We start from the raw sequence: 15237 nt of genomic DNA on the forward strand, positions 1-15237 counted from the left end.
GTGCTTTCCTGCGGGAGTCCTGTTGCCAGGCCCGCGCCCTGCTGGATGCCCACCCGTCCGGCGGCCCTGCGCGCAGCCGTTCCCCTCCCGAGATCGGTCCGGGCGAAGGCCGTCGGGTGCGCTCGCCCCAACCCGAGCCCGGAGCCTTGTGTCGGTGTCGGTTGCGCTACGCCGGCCTTCTCTCGGCGGCGACGGCGCTGGGGGGGCCTGTTTCCGGGGGTGGGGGTGGGGGTAGGACCGGGGGTGGGGGGGGAGCCGATGATGTCAGCGGCGGCGGCGGCTGCGGGGCCGGGCCGGGGCCGGGCGCTGGGGGGGCCGGAGCCGGAGCCGGAGCCGGAGCTGGAGGCGGGCGAAACAGAAGCGGCCGGGGGCGGCCACGGTGATGAGCCGGGCCTGGCGGACGCGGCGCCATCGCAGTCAGGTGGGCCCCGGGCGAACCGGGCAGGGCCAGGGCGGACCGGAGCCAACAGCCGGGCCCCCTCCCCGCTGCCCGGTACCGCGGGGGCCCTGGTCGCGCCCCACGCCCGACCGCTACCCTTTCGGGTTGACCTGGGGGCTCCAGGGTCGTGGGCTGAGCCTGGCCCCGCCCCCAGGCGCGCACGGCGCTGCGGGGAGACTAAGGGGCCCCGGTACCGCGTCCGACCCAGCGGCGGCAGGGGGAGGTGCGATCGCAGGGGGCCGGGGAAGGGGCCTCCTCGCTCCCCTTTTGAAAGGTTAATTCTGCAGCCGAAGGTCCCCCTCCCCTTCTGGGGCAGGTTGGGGGTAGGGTTGGGCGGGTGTGAGGCCCGGCCGGCGCGGCTAGCTGCTGGGAGGGCGATGGCGTAGGAGCCAGGCAGAGAGGGGGAGGGGTGGGCCGGTGAGCGCCCCAGAGTTAGGGTGTACGGGGTGCGCAGGAGCAGCAGAGGCCCCGGAGCCGCAGCGCCGTCGGGGCAGGCTTGTGGCTGTGAGTCCTGGAGATTGTGTGTCTCCTGCTGTGTTGTGGGGCAAGGTAAACCTCTCCTGGGCAGCACTGTTTGCTGGTCTGGCAGCCAGGGGTCTGCGTAGGGCCCTCGCTGGGCCACGGGGACAGAAAGCCAGGTGGTGGGGTGTCCAGTGTTGTGGGGCAGAATTACAGCATGTGCCCTGTGGCTTTGGGTGACAGGTCCACATTCCAAGCAAGGTACAATGCATGCAGAGTTTGTTAGATGTGGGGTTTTAGGCATGTTTTATTCCAGTATGTGTTTTCTTCTACCTACTGTGCATATGAACTCTTTATGAACTGTTTTCTGCATAGCTAGCTGGTATAAGTGCTCTGGACGGCAACAGAGTGCAGGGTGTATGTGCCTGTCTGGAGGGGGCGGTTGTTTACCTTTGAGTTGGAAGGTGTCTCTTCTGGGTTCCATCTCTGCTTCTGAGATGTGGTCCAGTCATGGTGAAGACTGGCCACTGGAAGGGTTCCTGTGTCTATGTGATGAGCAAGTTGCATGGGGCGGGGGTGTGTGCACGTCTAGAACTCAGGTACCACCTATTATGTGGGACTTGAAAAACTGTAGGGTGTGTCTCAGGTACTTGTGGAGCAGCTGGTACCGGTATGGGGGCTCTGGGTGGAATGTGCAGGTTGTTTATGGGATCGTGCGCAGCCTATTGAGGGGAAGGTTGTGTGTGTGCAACATTCTCTGAGGAATTCTTTTGTGACATTGTTTGTGGGGAGCCTGTCTGTGCTGTTGGGCTCGGAGGCGAGCTGCTCAGAAAACACTGTGGGGAGGGAGGTGGCGTGACAAGGACATGTGGGCCTCAGCCTCGAGAGATCAGCCGCAAGCTGTGTGTGCGTGCCTGCCTTTTGTGTGTTTAAGTGGCCTTGTGGGGCTGCTGTGGGGCTCTGTTAGGAAGAAGGCAGGGAGATAAATATGGGGCAGAGCAGGGGCAGCAGGCGGGAGGCTTGGGTGTCGTCTGGGTGGCCCAGCTAGTCTTTGTGCAGGGTCTGTGAGCTTGCCTCTCACTGGCTTGCCCAGCGCGTTCAGGGTCACTGGGAGGAGAGGCCTGGCGGCTGCAAGGAAACTGAGCTTGGACAGAGTGGCTCCTTGGTCATGTTTACGTAAAGGTCGGGTGTGACTCTTGTCACTGAAATGGAAAAAAGAAACACGAAGTTTTCAGCCTCCTCCGCCTGCTTCACCCTCTCTCTGCCCCCCTTGCTGGTATCTCTGCTTTTCCATCGCTTCTGTGACGCACACTGGGCAGCTCCTGTGACTGTGGAAGAGTCTGAATTCGCTCACTAGGCAGATTCCTCAGAACAGGTTTTCCGTACCTTTGGGGCCTGGGCCCTTCTGTAGATGTGTGTGTATGTGTGTGTGTGTTCCGCACCTTTGGGGCCTGGGCCCTTCTGTAGATATGTGTGTGCGTGCGTGCACGCATGCGTGCGTGTGTGTTTGTGTGAGTAGGGGGTGAATGGTGTGTGTGTTCTAAGTATGGACACCACTGAGTACTGCGCCCGGCCTGGCCAGAAGAGTGGACATGCATGGGGCGCAGGAAGGCACTGTGGCTGGGGCCTCCTGCGTGCAGGGGTTGCTAGGTGCTGTGAGAGGCCTGTACAACAGGTGCACCACCTCCTGGTGGAGGGGAAGGAGGCCTAGACTGGAACTGAGCTGCTCGGGCCCTACCGCTTCCTCACTGGCACCTTTCCCTGAGCGAACCCCAGTTCCTGATCTGTAAAATGGGGTGAATTGCCTGCTCTGCTTATCTTCCAACAGGGCTGTAAGCAAGGAGCACATGGGAAGTAGACCTGGAAAGTAGCTACAGTTCGGGGACTGTGCCTGTGCCAGCAACTGTCAGCCCTCTGCCAGCGTTGAGCCCCCACTAGTGCTGGGCTCATAACAAGAGCAGTAAACACTTCTTTAGCACTTACCGCGTACCAGGCACTGTTCTCAGCTTTTACATATGATCAGTCATTTAGTCTTTGCAGTGCCCCATGGAAGTAGGTATTCTAATTACTTCTCTTCTTCAGATGAGACAGCTGAGGCCCAGAGAAGGAATTTGCCTAAAGCCACTTAGCTAGTAAGAAGTAAAGCTAGATTTGAATGCAGACAGTCAGGTTCCAGATCAGGCGCTCTTCCACGCAGTGCTCTGCTGCCCTTCCGAAGTGTTCTGTGGGCCTCATCTGTGCGCACACTTCTCCCCAGTTTCTGTGTAACTTAACACCTGCACCATTCCATTTTAGAAGACCCCTGTGCCTAGTGACTCAGGGAATCCTAGCCCGGGGAGTGAGCTCATATCTGCTGCTGGTTGCTGGCCACAGAGGCAGAAAATGTTGATGAGCCAGGTGAAGGAGAGATTGTCCTTTTCCTGTGGGTCAGGGAGGGCCAAGAGGGAGGCGGTGTTTGAGTTTGATCTTAACACTTCGGAGGGCGTTGGGGAAGAGGTTGGGGAAAGGTTATATTTCTGTCAGGAAGACCAGCATAGGCAAGGGCAGGGAGGTACAGGGTGTGTTGAGGTTGGATAGTACACTGGGTGCTTGAAGGGAGGCTGACACAAGGCAAGATTAGAAAGGAAGATTGGAACTAGACCCTTGAATGCCTGGCTGAGGAATTTGAACTTTATTCAGGAGTGAGTGGGGACCAGTGAAGGATTCTGAGACTAGAAGTAATACCACCCGAGCTGCACTGGGGACATTGACCTTCAGTGAGAGGAAGGCTGGATGGTAAGCCTGAGGCTGGAAAATAGCTGGGAGGCTATGGCCTTAGACCATGTGAGTGTTAACAAGGCCCTGTGCTAGTTTAGGGGCCAGAGGTGGGTTGAAGGGAAGGCTCCCAGAGCCACTCCCAAGCTGGGCTGCAGATTTGACCAGACTTGGTGACTGCTGGATGTGGGGAGTGAGGGAAAGGAGAGTCAGACGTGACGCAGTTAGCATTTAGCATGTGAGACCTTGCGTGGTGATTTCTGCAACCCACTGGCTGGCCATAGGCCCCTTCAGGGCGGGATCCAGCAGTATGGCAGAGGGAAAGACTCAGCATCTGGATTCACACAGGCCTGGATTTGAATTTTGACTCTGCTGCTCACAAGCTGTGTGACCTTGAGCAAGGTATATCCACCCCTCTGTGAGCCTCAGTTTCCTTATTGGTAAAATTGGGATAATATAAATACCAACTTTGGGTGATTCTTTGGGGGAAATCATTCAATGAGGCGATGCATATAAAGCCCTGAAAGTATATCAGGCAAGGTATGAGTGCCCCAGACGTGGTCAAGTTACACTCACCATCCCAGCTCCCGGCCGGCTCTGAGGGCAGACAGACTACGGGCAGACTTTGAACGAGGCAGGTTCGTGCATTCACCAAATTGAAAAAAAAACCCAAAATCTCCCGTTACATGTCAGGCACTGTTCTAAGCACGGGGTAGCAGTGAACAAAGCAGACAAAAATCTCTCCCTCCCTTGGAGGTTACATTCTAGAGATAAATGAACAATATGTTTTACTAAGTGCCATGGAGAAAAATAAAGTAGGGGAGAGGAATAGGAAGTTTGGGGAGACGGGATGACCAGAGCAGGCCTGGGTTTGGGGGAGGTGACTTTTGAGTCGAGGCTTAGAGGAGGTGGAGCAGCAAGGCACCAGGCTGAGAAAAGAACATTCCAGGCAGAGGGACCAGCAAGAGGCGGAGTGTCTGGTGGCAGTGCTCGGGTCCCCACCTCAGTAACACCTCTAAGATCACACAGCCAGTCAACAGTAGGGAAACAGTAAAAACAAATAAAAAGCTAAAAACCACAGAGCCACCAAACCTACCACGAAGCCTGATTTCTGCCTCTCTTTTTTTTCACCACTTCCCCCCACCATTTTCCGGGACTGAGTTCCAAGGTGATAATAAGAGCTGGCACTTTCTGAGCATTTACTGTGTGCCACGCACTCTTCCAGGTACCACCGGTTATTAGTGTACTTATTCTTTATAGTAACCATGCACAGTGGGAACTTTTCATTATCTCCGCCTTGTAGACAGCCAAACTAAGGTACAGAGAGGTTAAGCAACTTGCTGAGGGCCACATAGCTAGTGCCTCTTCCACCTCCCATAAGCCCTTGTAGAGTAGCGGCCAGTGGTGGGGCAGTTGAACTCAGGAGGGCTGGGTTCAAACCCTACTTGGTTAGCAGTGAGACCAGGGGCAAGTCGCCCTGCCACTGTTTTCTATACCTGAAAGTGAAGAGTTTAGAGTATTTAAAGCCTCAGTTTCATCTGTACAATGGGGTTGATGATAGCCCCTGCCTCACTATGGTCCTTTAAAAAAGAAAAAAGATTTTGCCCTGGCTGGTGTGGCTCAGTGGAATGAGTGCTAGCCTGCAAACCAAAGGGTCACCGGTTCGATTCCCAGTTGGGGCACATGCCTGGGTTGCGGGCCAGGTCCCCAGTGGAGGGCGTGTGAGAGGCAGCCACACATTGATGTTTCTCTCTTCTTCCTTCCCTTTCCCACTCTCTAAAAGATATAATCTTTTTTTTTTTTTAAAGATATTTTTAGAGAGAGGGGAAGGAAAGGAGAAAGGGGAGAACCATTGATGTGTGAGAGATAGATTGATTGGTTGCCCTCAGCTGGGGGCCTGGCCCGTAACCCCAGCCGGTGCCCTGACTGGGAACTGAGCTGGTGACCTTTCAGTTCGCAGGCTGGGACTCAGTCCACTGAGCCACACCAGCAAGGGCACTGTGGTCCTTTCTGAGTATTGAAGTGAAATGATGCAGACAAAATGCTTGGATCTGTACTGGGTTTTTAATAAGTGTTTCATAAATAGCAGCTCAGGTACCATGATTATGATGATTCTAGGTGATGTCTAAGGGCCAGGCCAGCTTTGGACTTCTTTGATTCTGAAAAGCCTCAGTAGGCCTTGTCCAAGTATCTTAGCAGTCAGCACACAGCCATGCCTCAGCAGGCACCAGGCCTGTGTGGCTGCGCTGGTGGGCAGGCCTGGCCAAGCCAGGTGTGAGGACTGGCATTGAACCTGTGCTTCGCTCACCTGTGCAGGGCTGCTACTTCCTAGAGGAAGGGTCCTTCCTCTAATTTTAATGTGGGCTAGAGGGGGCTGCTCACTGGTGCTACTGAAAGAAAAACACACCTGTTTTTCTATATACTCTATTCACAACACTTCCAATTCTCTGACACTCGCTGGGTGTCGTATAATTCAATTCAGTTCTGTCACCACCTGAAGATAATGTCACATCCCATAGGTTAAGGGCTCAGTCCCACAGTACTCTCCCCACTTCAGATCCCAGTTGCAAATCCAAGCCTTCTGTACTTCTGACTGACCAGCTATAAATTGGGGTTTACCACGACCCCTTCCTCAGATTTGATAATTTGCTAGAGTGGCTCACATAACTCAGGGAAACATGTTTACTGATTATATAACCAAAAATATGATAGTATAAAAATAGCCAATGAAGAGGTACATAGGACAAGGTCTAGAAGGGTCCTGAGCACAGGAGCTTCTGTCTCCACAGAGTTGGGGTGCACCACCTTCCCAGCATGTGGATATGTTTGCCAACCTGGAAGCTCTGTTGACCCCATAGTTTGGGGATTTTTACGGAGGCTTCGTCACGTAGCCATGATCGATCATTAACCCAGTCCCTAGTCCCTTTCCCCTGCCCAAGTTGGCGGTGGGTGGGGCTGGAAGTTTCAAGTTTCTAATCATGACTTGGTCTTCCTGGTGACCAGCCCCATCCAGGAGCCTACCAGCAGTCACCTCCTTAGAACGGAAGGTGCTCCTCTCACCCAGGAAATTCCAAGGGATTTATTTAGGAGCTTGGTGTCAGGAACCAGGCTCAAAGTCCAACTATTAGAACAAAAGATGCTCTTAATACTCTTACCACTTAGCAAATATTAAGAGTTTTAGGAGCTCTGTGTCCATTCTGGAGATGAAGACCAAATTTATTTATATTCCTATTATGTCATAATATCTTAGTTGTAAACAAGCCCTTCACCTTGATGATCCTGGGCTCAGAACCCAGCCCTGCTACTAACTGCTCGAATATTCTTGTGGGAGCTCCCTAGCACCTCTGAGCCTCAATCAGTCACTTTAAAACGGGGAAGCTGCCCTGACCTACTGCGGCTCCGTTGGTTGAGCATCGTCCTGCAAAGTGAAGGGCACACACCTGGTCAGGGCACATGCCTGGGTTGTGGGCCAGGTCCCTGGTTGGGGTGTGTGGGGGAGGCGACCAATGGATGTATGTCTCGCACATCGATGCTGCTTTCACTCTTTCCCTCTCCCTCTCTCTAAAAATAAATAAATAAATAAAATATTTTAAAAATAAAATGGGGAAGCGAACTGCTGCTACCTTTTAGGGTAGTGAAGAGGAAAGGAGTAAATGAGGTAATGCAAGTAAAGCACTGACTCTTTGGGGTCCCAGTGGGCTGGTGGCTGTCACAGAAAGGAGTGCTTTCTTTTCTCACTTTACAACCAGACTCACCTGCAAGCCAGCAAATGACGGGGTAGCAGTGACCCAGGTTTGTGCCTGGCCGTCCGGCTGGTGAAGTTTTTGCCTATCACCCCTGCTTCTCACTTCCCTGCTTCTCCAGGAGAGGAGTCAGAGTAGGCTTTTGGGAAATTGAAACAGACTGTGGAAGGAAGGTCTTTTAATCTAGATAGTATGATTACTAAATAGGAAAAGGTGTTTTTTTTGGGGGGGGGGTGTATTCTATGAGGAACCCCTGATGCCGGACACCTCAGAAAACGTGTGACCCAGGTCATTCAGAAGGAGAGCGCTCCCGGGCTTCATGGAGGGTGGACGAGAGGGGCCAAGAGCTCTGCTCTCAGGTCAGCAGGCCTGGCTCCGTGAACAGGCCCCGCCTGTTGTTACCGGCTCAATGAGACTTTGGCTAAGTCACCATATGGCTCTTGAACTCAGATCTTCAACTGAAAAATGCGACCCCAAAGCCCTGGCTGTGCCCACCGGGGAGAGTGGCTCTGAGGTGCCTCCTGTGCAGTGATTGCCACGGCTCGCATTTGGGTTGCCTACTATTCCTTTCGGATGAGCCTCCCAGCAAGAGGTGAGATAGGGGTTGTGTATCACCCTCCCTTTTTAAGTCAAAGTCCTAAAGCCCCCAGGTCTCAGAATAAGGAGTGAGACCCAAGTTTCTTCACCCCTGGTCTGTTGGCCTTGTACGTGAATTGTCTTTGGTGGTCTCCTGGCACCTGGGCCAGAAATCCCCTCAAAGATTTATGGGGCTGGCACCTGTGAGAGGAAGTCCTCTCCTAATTTGAATATCTAGCCGCTCAGTCCAAAAAATCTCAAGCAAATCTACTTTGATATGTAAATGAGACCATGATAAAAAAAAAAGACTGCAAATGTTTGATTTTCTTTGAGCTCCAAGATTGGGCCAAAGGGACTTGAGAGAGATCCAAGAGGCTTCCCTGGACCTATAGGACTGAACTGCTGTATGTTTTGAGGTGAATTGGGACTATACAAATTATCTTGCTCCTGTACTATTGGGGGCCAGCAGAACAAAGCTGCAATTAGTCTGCAGGACCTCCTAGGTCCAAGTGGATGCGGCTAAACAAATACACTGCCAGGGGTTCCTGGGAGGGTCAGGGTCTGCAGGGTAGCCTGTGTGCTCTTTCACCCTGAGCACTGCATCACCCATAGCTCCGAGGGTCCCTTCCTTCCCAGTTCCCTCACTGAGGACATGGTTTCTGTTTCTTCACAGAGGGAAGAGGCCCGGCAGAAGGGACTTGCTGAGCCACCCCCCTTCTGCTCCATGTTGGCTGTGCTCTCAGGTGAGACGGTAAGAGGTCTGCAGCTAGGAAAAACGACCTGAGGCAGCAGGCCGCCGAGGGCGACCATTTTCTCTAGCCTGGGGAGTCTTGTGAAAAGGCCATCAGTAATTGCGGGGGCTTCCTTCTCCCAGTGGGAGAGTGTCCATTACTTCCCTAGTCTGTGACTTCGGACATTTTAACCTTTGACTTTCATCAAGACCCGAGGTCTCCTTGGCATCTTCCAGCCCCAGGTGTTTGACATACTGGTGTTGGATGCTGGCCAGACATGGGTGGCTAAGGTGAACCCCTGACTTCTGTGATCAGAAGTTAGCCTTCCCTTAGTTTCTGACCAACACCTCCCTGATTTTAGAGGGCCCTGCCCTCTGCCCAGCCTCTGAGATCCTCCCCTGGCCTCTTCTCCTCTGTCTAGGCTGGCGCCATGCCCCCCCCAGCAGAGGTGACGGACCCATCCCATGCCCCCGCTGTCCTGCGCCAGCTCAATGAGCAGCGGCTCCGTGGCCTCTTCTGTGACGTCACCCTCATAGCCGGAGATACCAAGTTCCCTGCTCACCGCAGCGTCCTGGCTGCTTCTAGTCCCTTCTTCAGAGAGGCCCTGCTTGCTTCAGCTCCACTTCCACTCCCGCCAGTTATTGGGGGCTCAGCCCCTAACCCTGCTACCACCACAGCTGCCTCCTCTTCTTCCTCGTCTTCCTCCTCCTCTTCTTCCTCTTCTCCCCTTCCTGCCTCACCCCCTGCTTCATCCCCACCCCGGGTCCTAGAGCTGCCAGGGGTCCCAGCAGCTGCCTTCTCTGATGTCCTCAACTTCATCTATAGTGCCCGGCTTGCACTACCTGACGGTGGAGGAGATGGGGCAGCTGTGGCAGAGATCGGAGCTCTGGGGCGCCGTCTGGGCATCTCCCGCCTACAGGGCCTGGGGGAGGGAGGTGATGCCTGGGTACCTCCTGCCCCAGCCCCCATGGCCACCTCGCAGCCTGAAGAGGACAGCTTCGGGTCTGGGCCTAGGCCAGCCGGGGAGTGGCAGAATGACAGGGCTGAGGCCCGGGCTCCTGACTCACAGCCCCCCCTGCCCCGACGGCTCCTCCCCTGTCCCCGATGTGGAAAGAGCTTCATCCATCCCAAAAGGCTACAGACCCATGAAGCACAGTGTCGTAGAGGGGGCACTACTAGGGGTTCTGCAGGGCTGGGAGCCGGGAGCTCTGGCCCTAGTGGCCCCACAGGAGTGGATGCCTCAGCCCTGCCCCCCGCAGTGGGCTTCAGAGGCGGCCCAGAGCACCTGGTGAAGGTGGTGGGCGGCCATGTGCTGTATGTATGCGCGGCCTGTGAGCGTTCCTACGTGACCCTGTCCAGCCTGAAGCGGCACAGCAATGTACACTCCTGGCGGAGGAAGTACCCCTGCCGCTACTGTGAGAAGGTGTTCGCCCTGGCTGAGTACCGCACCAAGCATGAGGTGTGGCACACCGGGGAGCGCAGGTAAGTGTCCTGGGGGTGGGCGAGGGCAGTGGAGTCAACAGTCAGCACTCATGCACCACGTGGACAAGGAGGGAGTGGGCAGAGCGCGGAGCCTGGGAAGTCATCCTCAGACTCTGGCTTACCGCCGGCCCTGCTCGCCTGCTCTTCTGCACGTACCCCTCTGTCTCCCTTCAACCCCAGTTCCTTCTGCTGATGCTTGTTAGCACCCCTGGGTGCTATGTCCTGGCTTGGTGCTATGGAGAAAATAGAGGAGGGAGCCCTCACAGGAAAAAGCTATGGGGAACACAGGCGTGCCCGCCAGTAGTTATAATACGTAGTTCTATACTGTGTCCCTGTTCATAAGACATTCCCGCATTCTGTCACTTGAGCTTCAAAAGAAGGCTTTGTGAGTTAGGCAAGCTGTGTCATTACTCCCAGTTCGCAGAGGGACCGCTGAGGCTTGGCGTCTCACAGTTGGGTTGGGGGGCACTGAGCTAGGACTGGTGTCTCTCCTGAGGCTGGCAGGGTGGGATAAACAGCACGAAAGGACGGGAAGCGAGTGGTTGAGGGAGCTCTGGATCAGCGTGGAGGGCAGTAGAGGGTGTGGGAAGCCGAGGCCCTGGCTTCAGGGACCCTGACTCAACTGGCTCTGTTCCTGCCCTGTTCCCTCTGTCCTGGCCCAGGTACCAGTGCATCTTCTGCTGGGAGACCTTTGTCACTTACTATAACCTGAAGACCCACCAGCGAGCCTTCCATGGCATTAGCCCAGGCCTCTTAGCCAGTGAGAAGACACCCAATGGAGGCTATAAGCCCAAGCTCAACACCCTCAAGCTCTACCGCCTGCTCCCGATGCGGGCAGCCAAGCGACCCTACAAGACCTACAGCCAGGGAGCCCCTGAGGCCCCTCTTTCTCCAAGCCTCAGCACACCGGCCCCTACAGCAATGCCAGCCAGCTCGCCGCCTGGACCCCCACCTGCCCCAGAGCCTGGACCTCCGCCCTCCGTCATCACTTTCGCCCGCCCCGCTCCGTCTGTCATTGTTCATGGGGGCAGTGGCGGTGGTGGAGCCGGCGGTGGGCTGGCCAACACGGGGGGTGCCCAAGCTGCCTCGGTCATCACTTACACTGCTCCGCCGAGACCCCCCAAGAAACGTGAGTACCCACCTCCTCCCCCAGTGCCTGCACCCACGCCAACCAGCCCAGCCACAGCTGGCAGCCCAGCAACGGCTGCGGGGCCTGCCACGGCCGCGGAGGAGGCCAAAGGCCGCAGCCTGCGGGCCGGAAGGACTCTGACCTACGTGGCCAAGCCAGCTGGTGGGATTGGCGGGGATGGGGGTCCTCCTGCGGGGCCTGGCCGGGGTCCTCAGCTACAGGTGCCACCTCCACTGTGTCAGATCACTGTGCGAATCGGTGAGGAGGCCATTGTGAAGCGCCGCATCTCAGAGACTGACCTGCGTCCTGGGGAGCTGAGTGGAGAGGATGTGGAGGAGAGTGAGGAGGAAGATGAGGAGGAGGACGATGAGGAGGAGGAGGATGAGGAGGAGGAATCAAAGGATGGCGGGGAGGACCAACTCTGGAGGCCCTACTACTCGTACAAGCCCAAGCGCAAGGCCGGAGCTGCAGGCGCAGGCAGCAGCGGTGGCAGCGGGACGCCCAGAGGCCGCAGGCCACCACGCTGGAGACAGAAGCTGGAACAGAGGAGCTGGGAGGAGACCCCGACGGCTGAGGGCCCTGCAGGGCGTGGCTGTGGTGAGCGGAGGCACCGCTGTGGGGACTGTGCCCAAACATTTGCCACCCTGAGGAAGCTGCGAAAGCACCAGGAGGCTCACAGTGGGGGCTCCCACAGCTCCCGGGCTGGACGGAGACCTTCCACCCGCTTCACCTGCCCTCATTGCGCCAAGGTGTGCAAGACGGCAGCTGCTCTGAGCCGCCACGGGCAGAGGCATGCTGCGGAGAGGCCTGGCGGCACCCCCACGCCTGTCATTGCCTACTCCAAAGGCAGCGCTGGCACCAGACCTGGGGGCGTCAAGGAGGAGGCCCCCCAAGAGATGCAAGTCTCCTCATCCAGCGGGGAGGCCGGTGGCGGGAGTGCTGCTGCTGAGGAAGCTTCTGAGACGGCATCACTTCAGGACCCTGTCATCTCGGGGGGCGAGGAGCCCCCAGTGGTGGCAGGAGGGGGCACCTACGCATACCCGCCTGTGCAGGAATTCCCACTGGCTCTGATTGGAAGTGGCCGGGAACCTGGTGGTGGTAGGGGAAAACCTGGGAGTGAGAGGCCAGTGGGGGCTGGGGAGGGGGACCGGATGGAAGGGATAGGAGCTGCCAAAGTCACCTTCTACCCTGAGCCCTACCCACTCGTCTACGGCCCCCAGCTCCTCGCTGCCTACCCTTACAACTTCAGCAACTTGGCCGCTCTCCCAGTTGCTCTTAACATGGTCCTACCTGATGAGAAGGGTGGGGGGGCCCTTCCTTTCCTACCAGGGGTCTTCGGCTACGCAGTCAATCCTCAAGCAGTACCCCCGACACCCCCAACGCCACCCCCCCCAACTCTTCCTCCACCAGTCCCCCCTAAGGGAGAAGGTGAATGGGCAGGGGTTGAGGGAACCCAAAAGGGAGATGTAGGGTGAGTTGTAGGCTCAGATCTCCCCTTTCACCAGACGCCACCCTCCCTGAACCCCCCGCCACTACCAGCTCCCTGGCCTCCCTATCCCTTGGGAGCCCCTCCACACTCTTGTGCAGGGACTTAGGGGCCCTTGGAGCTCAGGAGTCAGGCTGCTTTGTGTGAGATTGTAGTTTTCCTATCTCCTGGGAAGGGATCTTTGGTGGTTCCCCTCTCAGTTCTCCTCCAGGGAATGGCCTCCATGAGGGGCAGGGCCAGCTCCCATCCCCTTCTCCAGCCCTTGGGGCAACTGAGCAATATACCTATATGAATCTCTACTCACGGTCCCCACCAGCTCTGAATGTCTAACCCACCCCCTGATTCGTATACCTAGGGGGAAACCATCTCTCTCACCTAAAGATCCCCCCTCATTCTGAAGCTTTCTCTAAGACCTAGCCCAGATGCTTCCTAGCACATTCCATTCTTCACGGCCCAGGGCCTGGACCAGACCATTGTGATACCTGACACCCACCCACCTGGGAGCCCGGCTTTGGAGTCTACTCTTCCGATGGTGGACTTCTGTGTCCCTTTTTCCTTCACGTTAAGATGCCATGCCTTCCTTGGCTTCTATGCCTTTGGATCTTCCATATTCTTCCTCAGACTCCTACACTCTGGAGATGGCCTCTCCCAATCCAGGTCAAGGAGGTGTTGGGGAGGAGGGCTACCCATCTGTTTCTTTCCCAGCCCAGGGCAGCAACATTCTTGGCTCTATCTTGACCCCCAAATCCAGGGAGCCCTAGATTCTTCCAAGGCAAAGGAGGTGAGTATATCACACCTCTTTCTGCCTCTATATATGGCCTCTTCTGGGCTAAGTCAGGTTTGGGGGCTAGGAGGGAGGAGCTCCGTTGGGGATGGGGAAGGGAATCTACTTTCTCCCTGTTTTTCCCTGATGGTTTCTCCCAGACTAGACCAAATAGCCAGAAAAATAACGGGGGTTGGATGGGTGGGTAAGCTCAAGATTTGCACATGACCTCCCATCCTTCCCTTTACCCCATCTCCCCTAGCGTCACTTCCCTCACCAATCACTCCAGATGGTTTTGGGGAAACCATACTATTCCCTTGGTGGGCTCTGGGGTATCCCCACCAACTTTCCCTCCAAAATAGCACCTTATACCCCATCTTTGATTCAGTTCCCCACACCCAAAGATCCCAGCCTAGGGATGGGGTGCAGGGACCTTAAGCAGTCCCTAATCCCTAATTTGCACTAGTTAACCCTGGTCAGGGTCCCTATGTTTCCTTCCAGGGGGGAGTTGAAGAGATGTTTGCTCCTAATTCTCTGGTAACCGGGCCTCCCCACTCTGTGATTGGATGAAACATTTCCCATCCCACCCACCTCCCCCTGCCCCCCAAAAAAACCCAGCTCACAAGGGGAGAGCCAGTTTTGGGGAGCAAATTTGAAAATGGGAATTAGAGGAGTGCAGTTTGAAAAGGAAAAAGTTGCTGTCATCAAAATGTCAGCCTTTTTCTCAGCTACTGTTTTCTGGGGCCAAGATGGCTGCCCTCTCAACAGATGTTGAAAGAGCAAGATCATGGCTGTTGGAGGGAGGTGAATCTGGGGGGAGGGACAGGAGCACCCTCCTGCCTCCTCTTGCCCTCCCAGACGATACAGAAGGGGAGGTTTCGACAGGCTCCCTGAATGTTAACTATGGAGGAGTGTCACTCCTTCACTACTCCTCTGTCTCTTTGCACTTTTCTTGGTCTTGGCCACAGTCCGAGTGAAGAGTTTTCCTACTGAATGTACCAAGTTCCAATTTTTATGGGAGGAAAAAAACAATTTTAAACAGGGAAAAATGCAAAAAAAAAAAATCACTAAAATGTTCCCACAAATCTTGTTTCTGGCACTTTAGAAAAACTGCGAAACAGTACATAATAAAGGATACATATATATATATATATATCTACACACAAATTCTATATATACACACACAGCGGAACCACAGAGAGACTGAGGAAAGCCGTGGAGGCACGGGGCAGATGGGATGACAGTCCCCTTATATCCTTAACCTGAACTCCTCTGAGACAAAAGGGCACAGGAGGTGGAAGGGGATGAGGACGGACCAGGGAACTTGAATTTCAGGACAGGTCAAAAACTATTTTGGGAGAACTGAGATTGTAGACATTTATTTTTTTGAAAATATGATTTAGGAAAACTAAGTTTCCAGAATTTGGTGGTTCTGTGCAACAAATGAGATTGTGGCGAAATGGACATTAAAAGATATGGGGAACTTGAATATTGTGAATTTCAGATGTTGGAATTTGGGGTTTTGCAATTTCACCTTTTGAAAATTATCAAGTCTTGTCAGTGTGCGCCCTCTTTCCCCATGTTCCCTGGGAAGAATGGTGATGGTGGAGGGGGAAGGCCATTGGTTCTGTGCCACAGCACGCAAGATTAGAATTCTGCAGCCTCTAGCTCTATA

At 55.2% G+C, this 15237-nt stretch overlaps 1 protein-coding gene across 5 annotated transcripts; it reads left to right on the forward strand.

Moving 5' to 3' along the window:
* The first annotated feature begins 276 nt into the window (after positions 1–276).
* On the forward strand, positions 277–14511 carry ZBTB4 (zinc finger and BTB domain containing 4). 5 transcript variants are annotated; one of them, XM_054575738.1, is made up of 5 exons: positions 391–421; positions 7846–7987; positions 8645–8722; positions 9124–10184; positions 10847–14511. In XM_054575738.1, the coding sequence occupies exons 3-5, from the start codon at positions 8696–8698 to the stop codon at positions 12786–12788; spliced, it is 3030 nt and encodes a 1009-aa protein (XP_054431713.1). In that variant the 5' UTR covers positions 391–421; positions 7846–7987; positions 8645–8695; the 3' UTR covers positions 12789–14511. The 5 variants fall into 5 exon arrangements, with proteins under 5 accessions (XP_054431714.1, XP_054431713.1, XP_054431716.1 ...); XM_054575741.1 differs by having other exon boundaries at positions 397–421; positions 8645–8714; XM_054575740.1 differs by lacking the exon at positions 391–421 and adding an exon at positions 3939–4054 and having other exon boundaries at positions 8645–8714.
* Positions 14512–15237: the final 726 nt, after the last annotated feature.

The sequence above is a fragment of the Pteronotus mesoamericanus genome, unplaced genomic scaffold, assembly GCF_021234165.1.
Source record: "Pteronotus mesoamericanus isolate MK-2021 breed Mesoamerican mustached bat unplaced genomic scaffold, CSHL_Meso_final contig_317, whole genome shotgun sequence".
Taxonomy (NCBI): Eukaryota; Metazoa; Chordata; class Mammalia; order Chiroptera; family Mormoopidae; genus Pteronotus; species Pteronotus mesoamericanus.

Bases quoted from the DNA above. Each gene is read 5' to 3' on its own strand.
- ZBTB4 (XM_054575738.1), top strand. From the start codon at position 8,696: ATGTTGGCTGTGCTCTCAGGTGAGACG. The intron at 8,723-9,123 runs GTAAGAGGTCTG...TCCTCTGTCTAG, and splicing joins CTGTGCTCTCAGGTGAGACG to GCTGGCGCCATGCCCCCCCC. The intron at 10,185-10,846 runs GTAAGTGTCCTG...GTCCTGGCCCAG, and splicing joins TGGCACACCGGGGAGCGCAG to GTACCAGTGCATCTTCTGCT.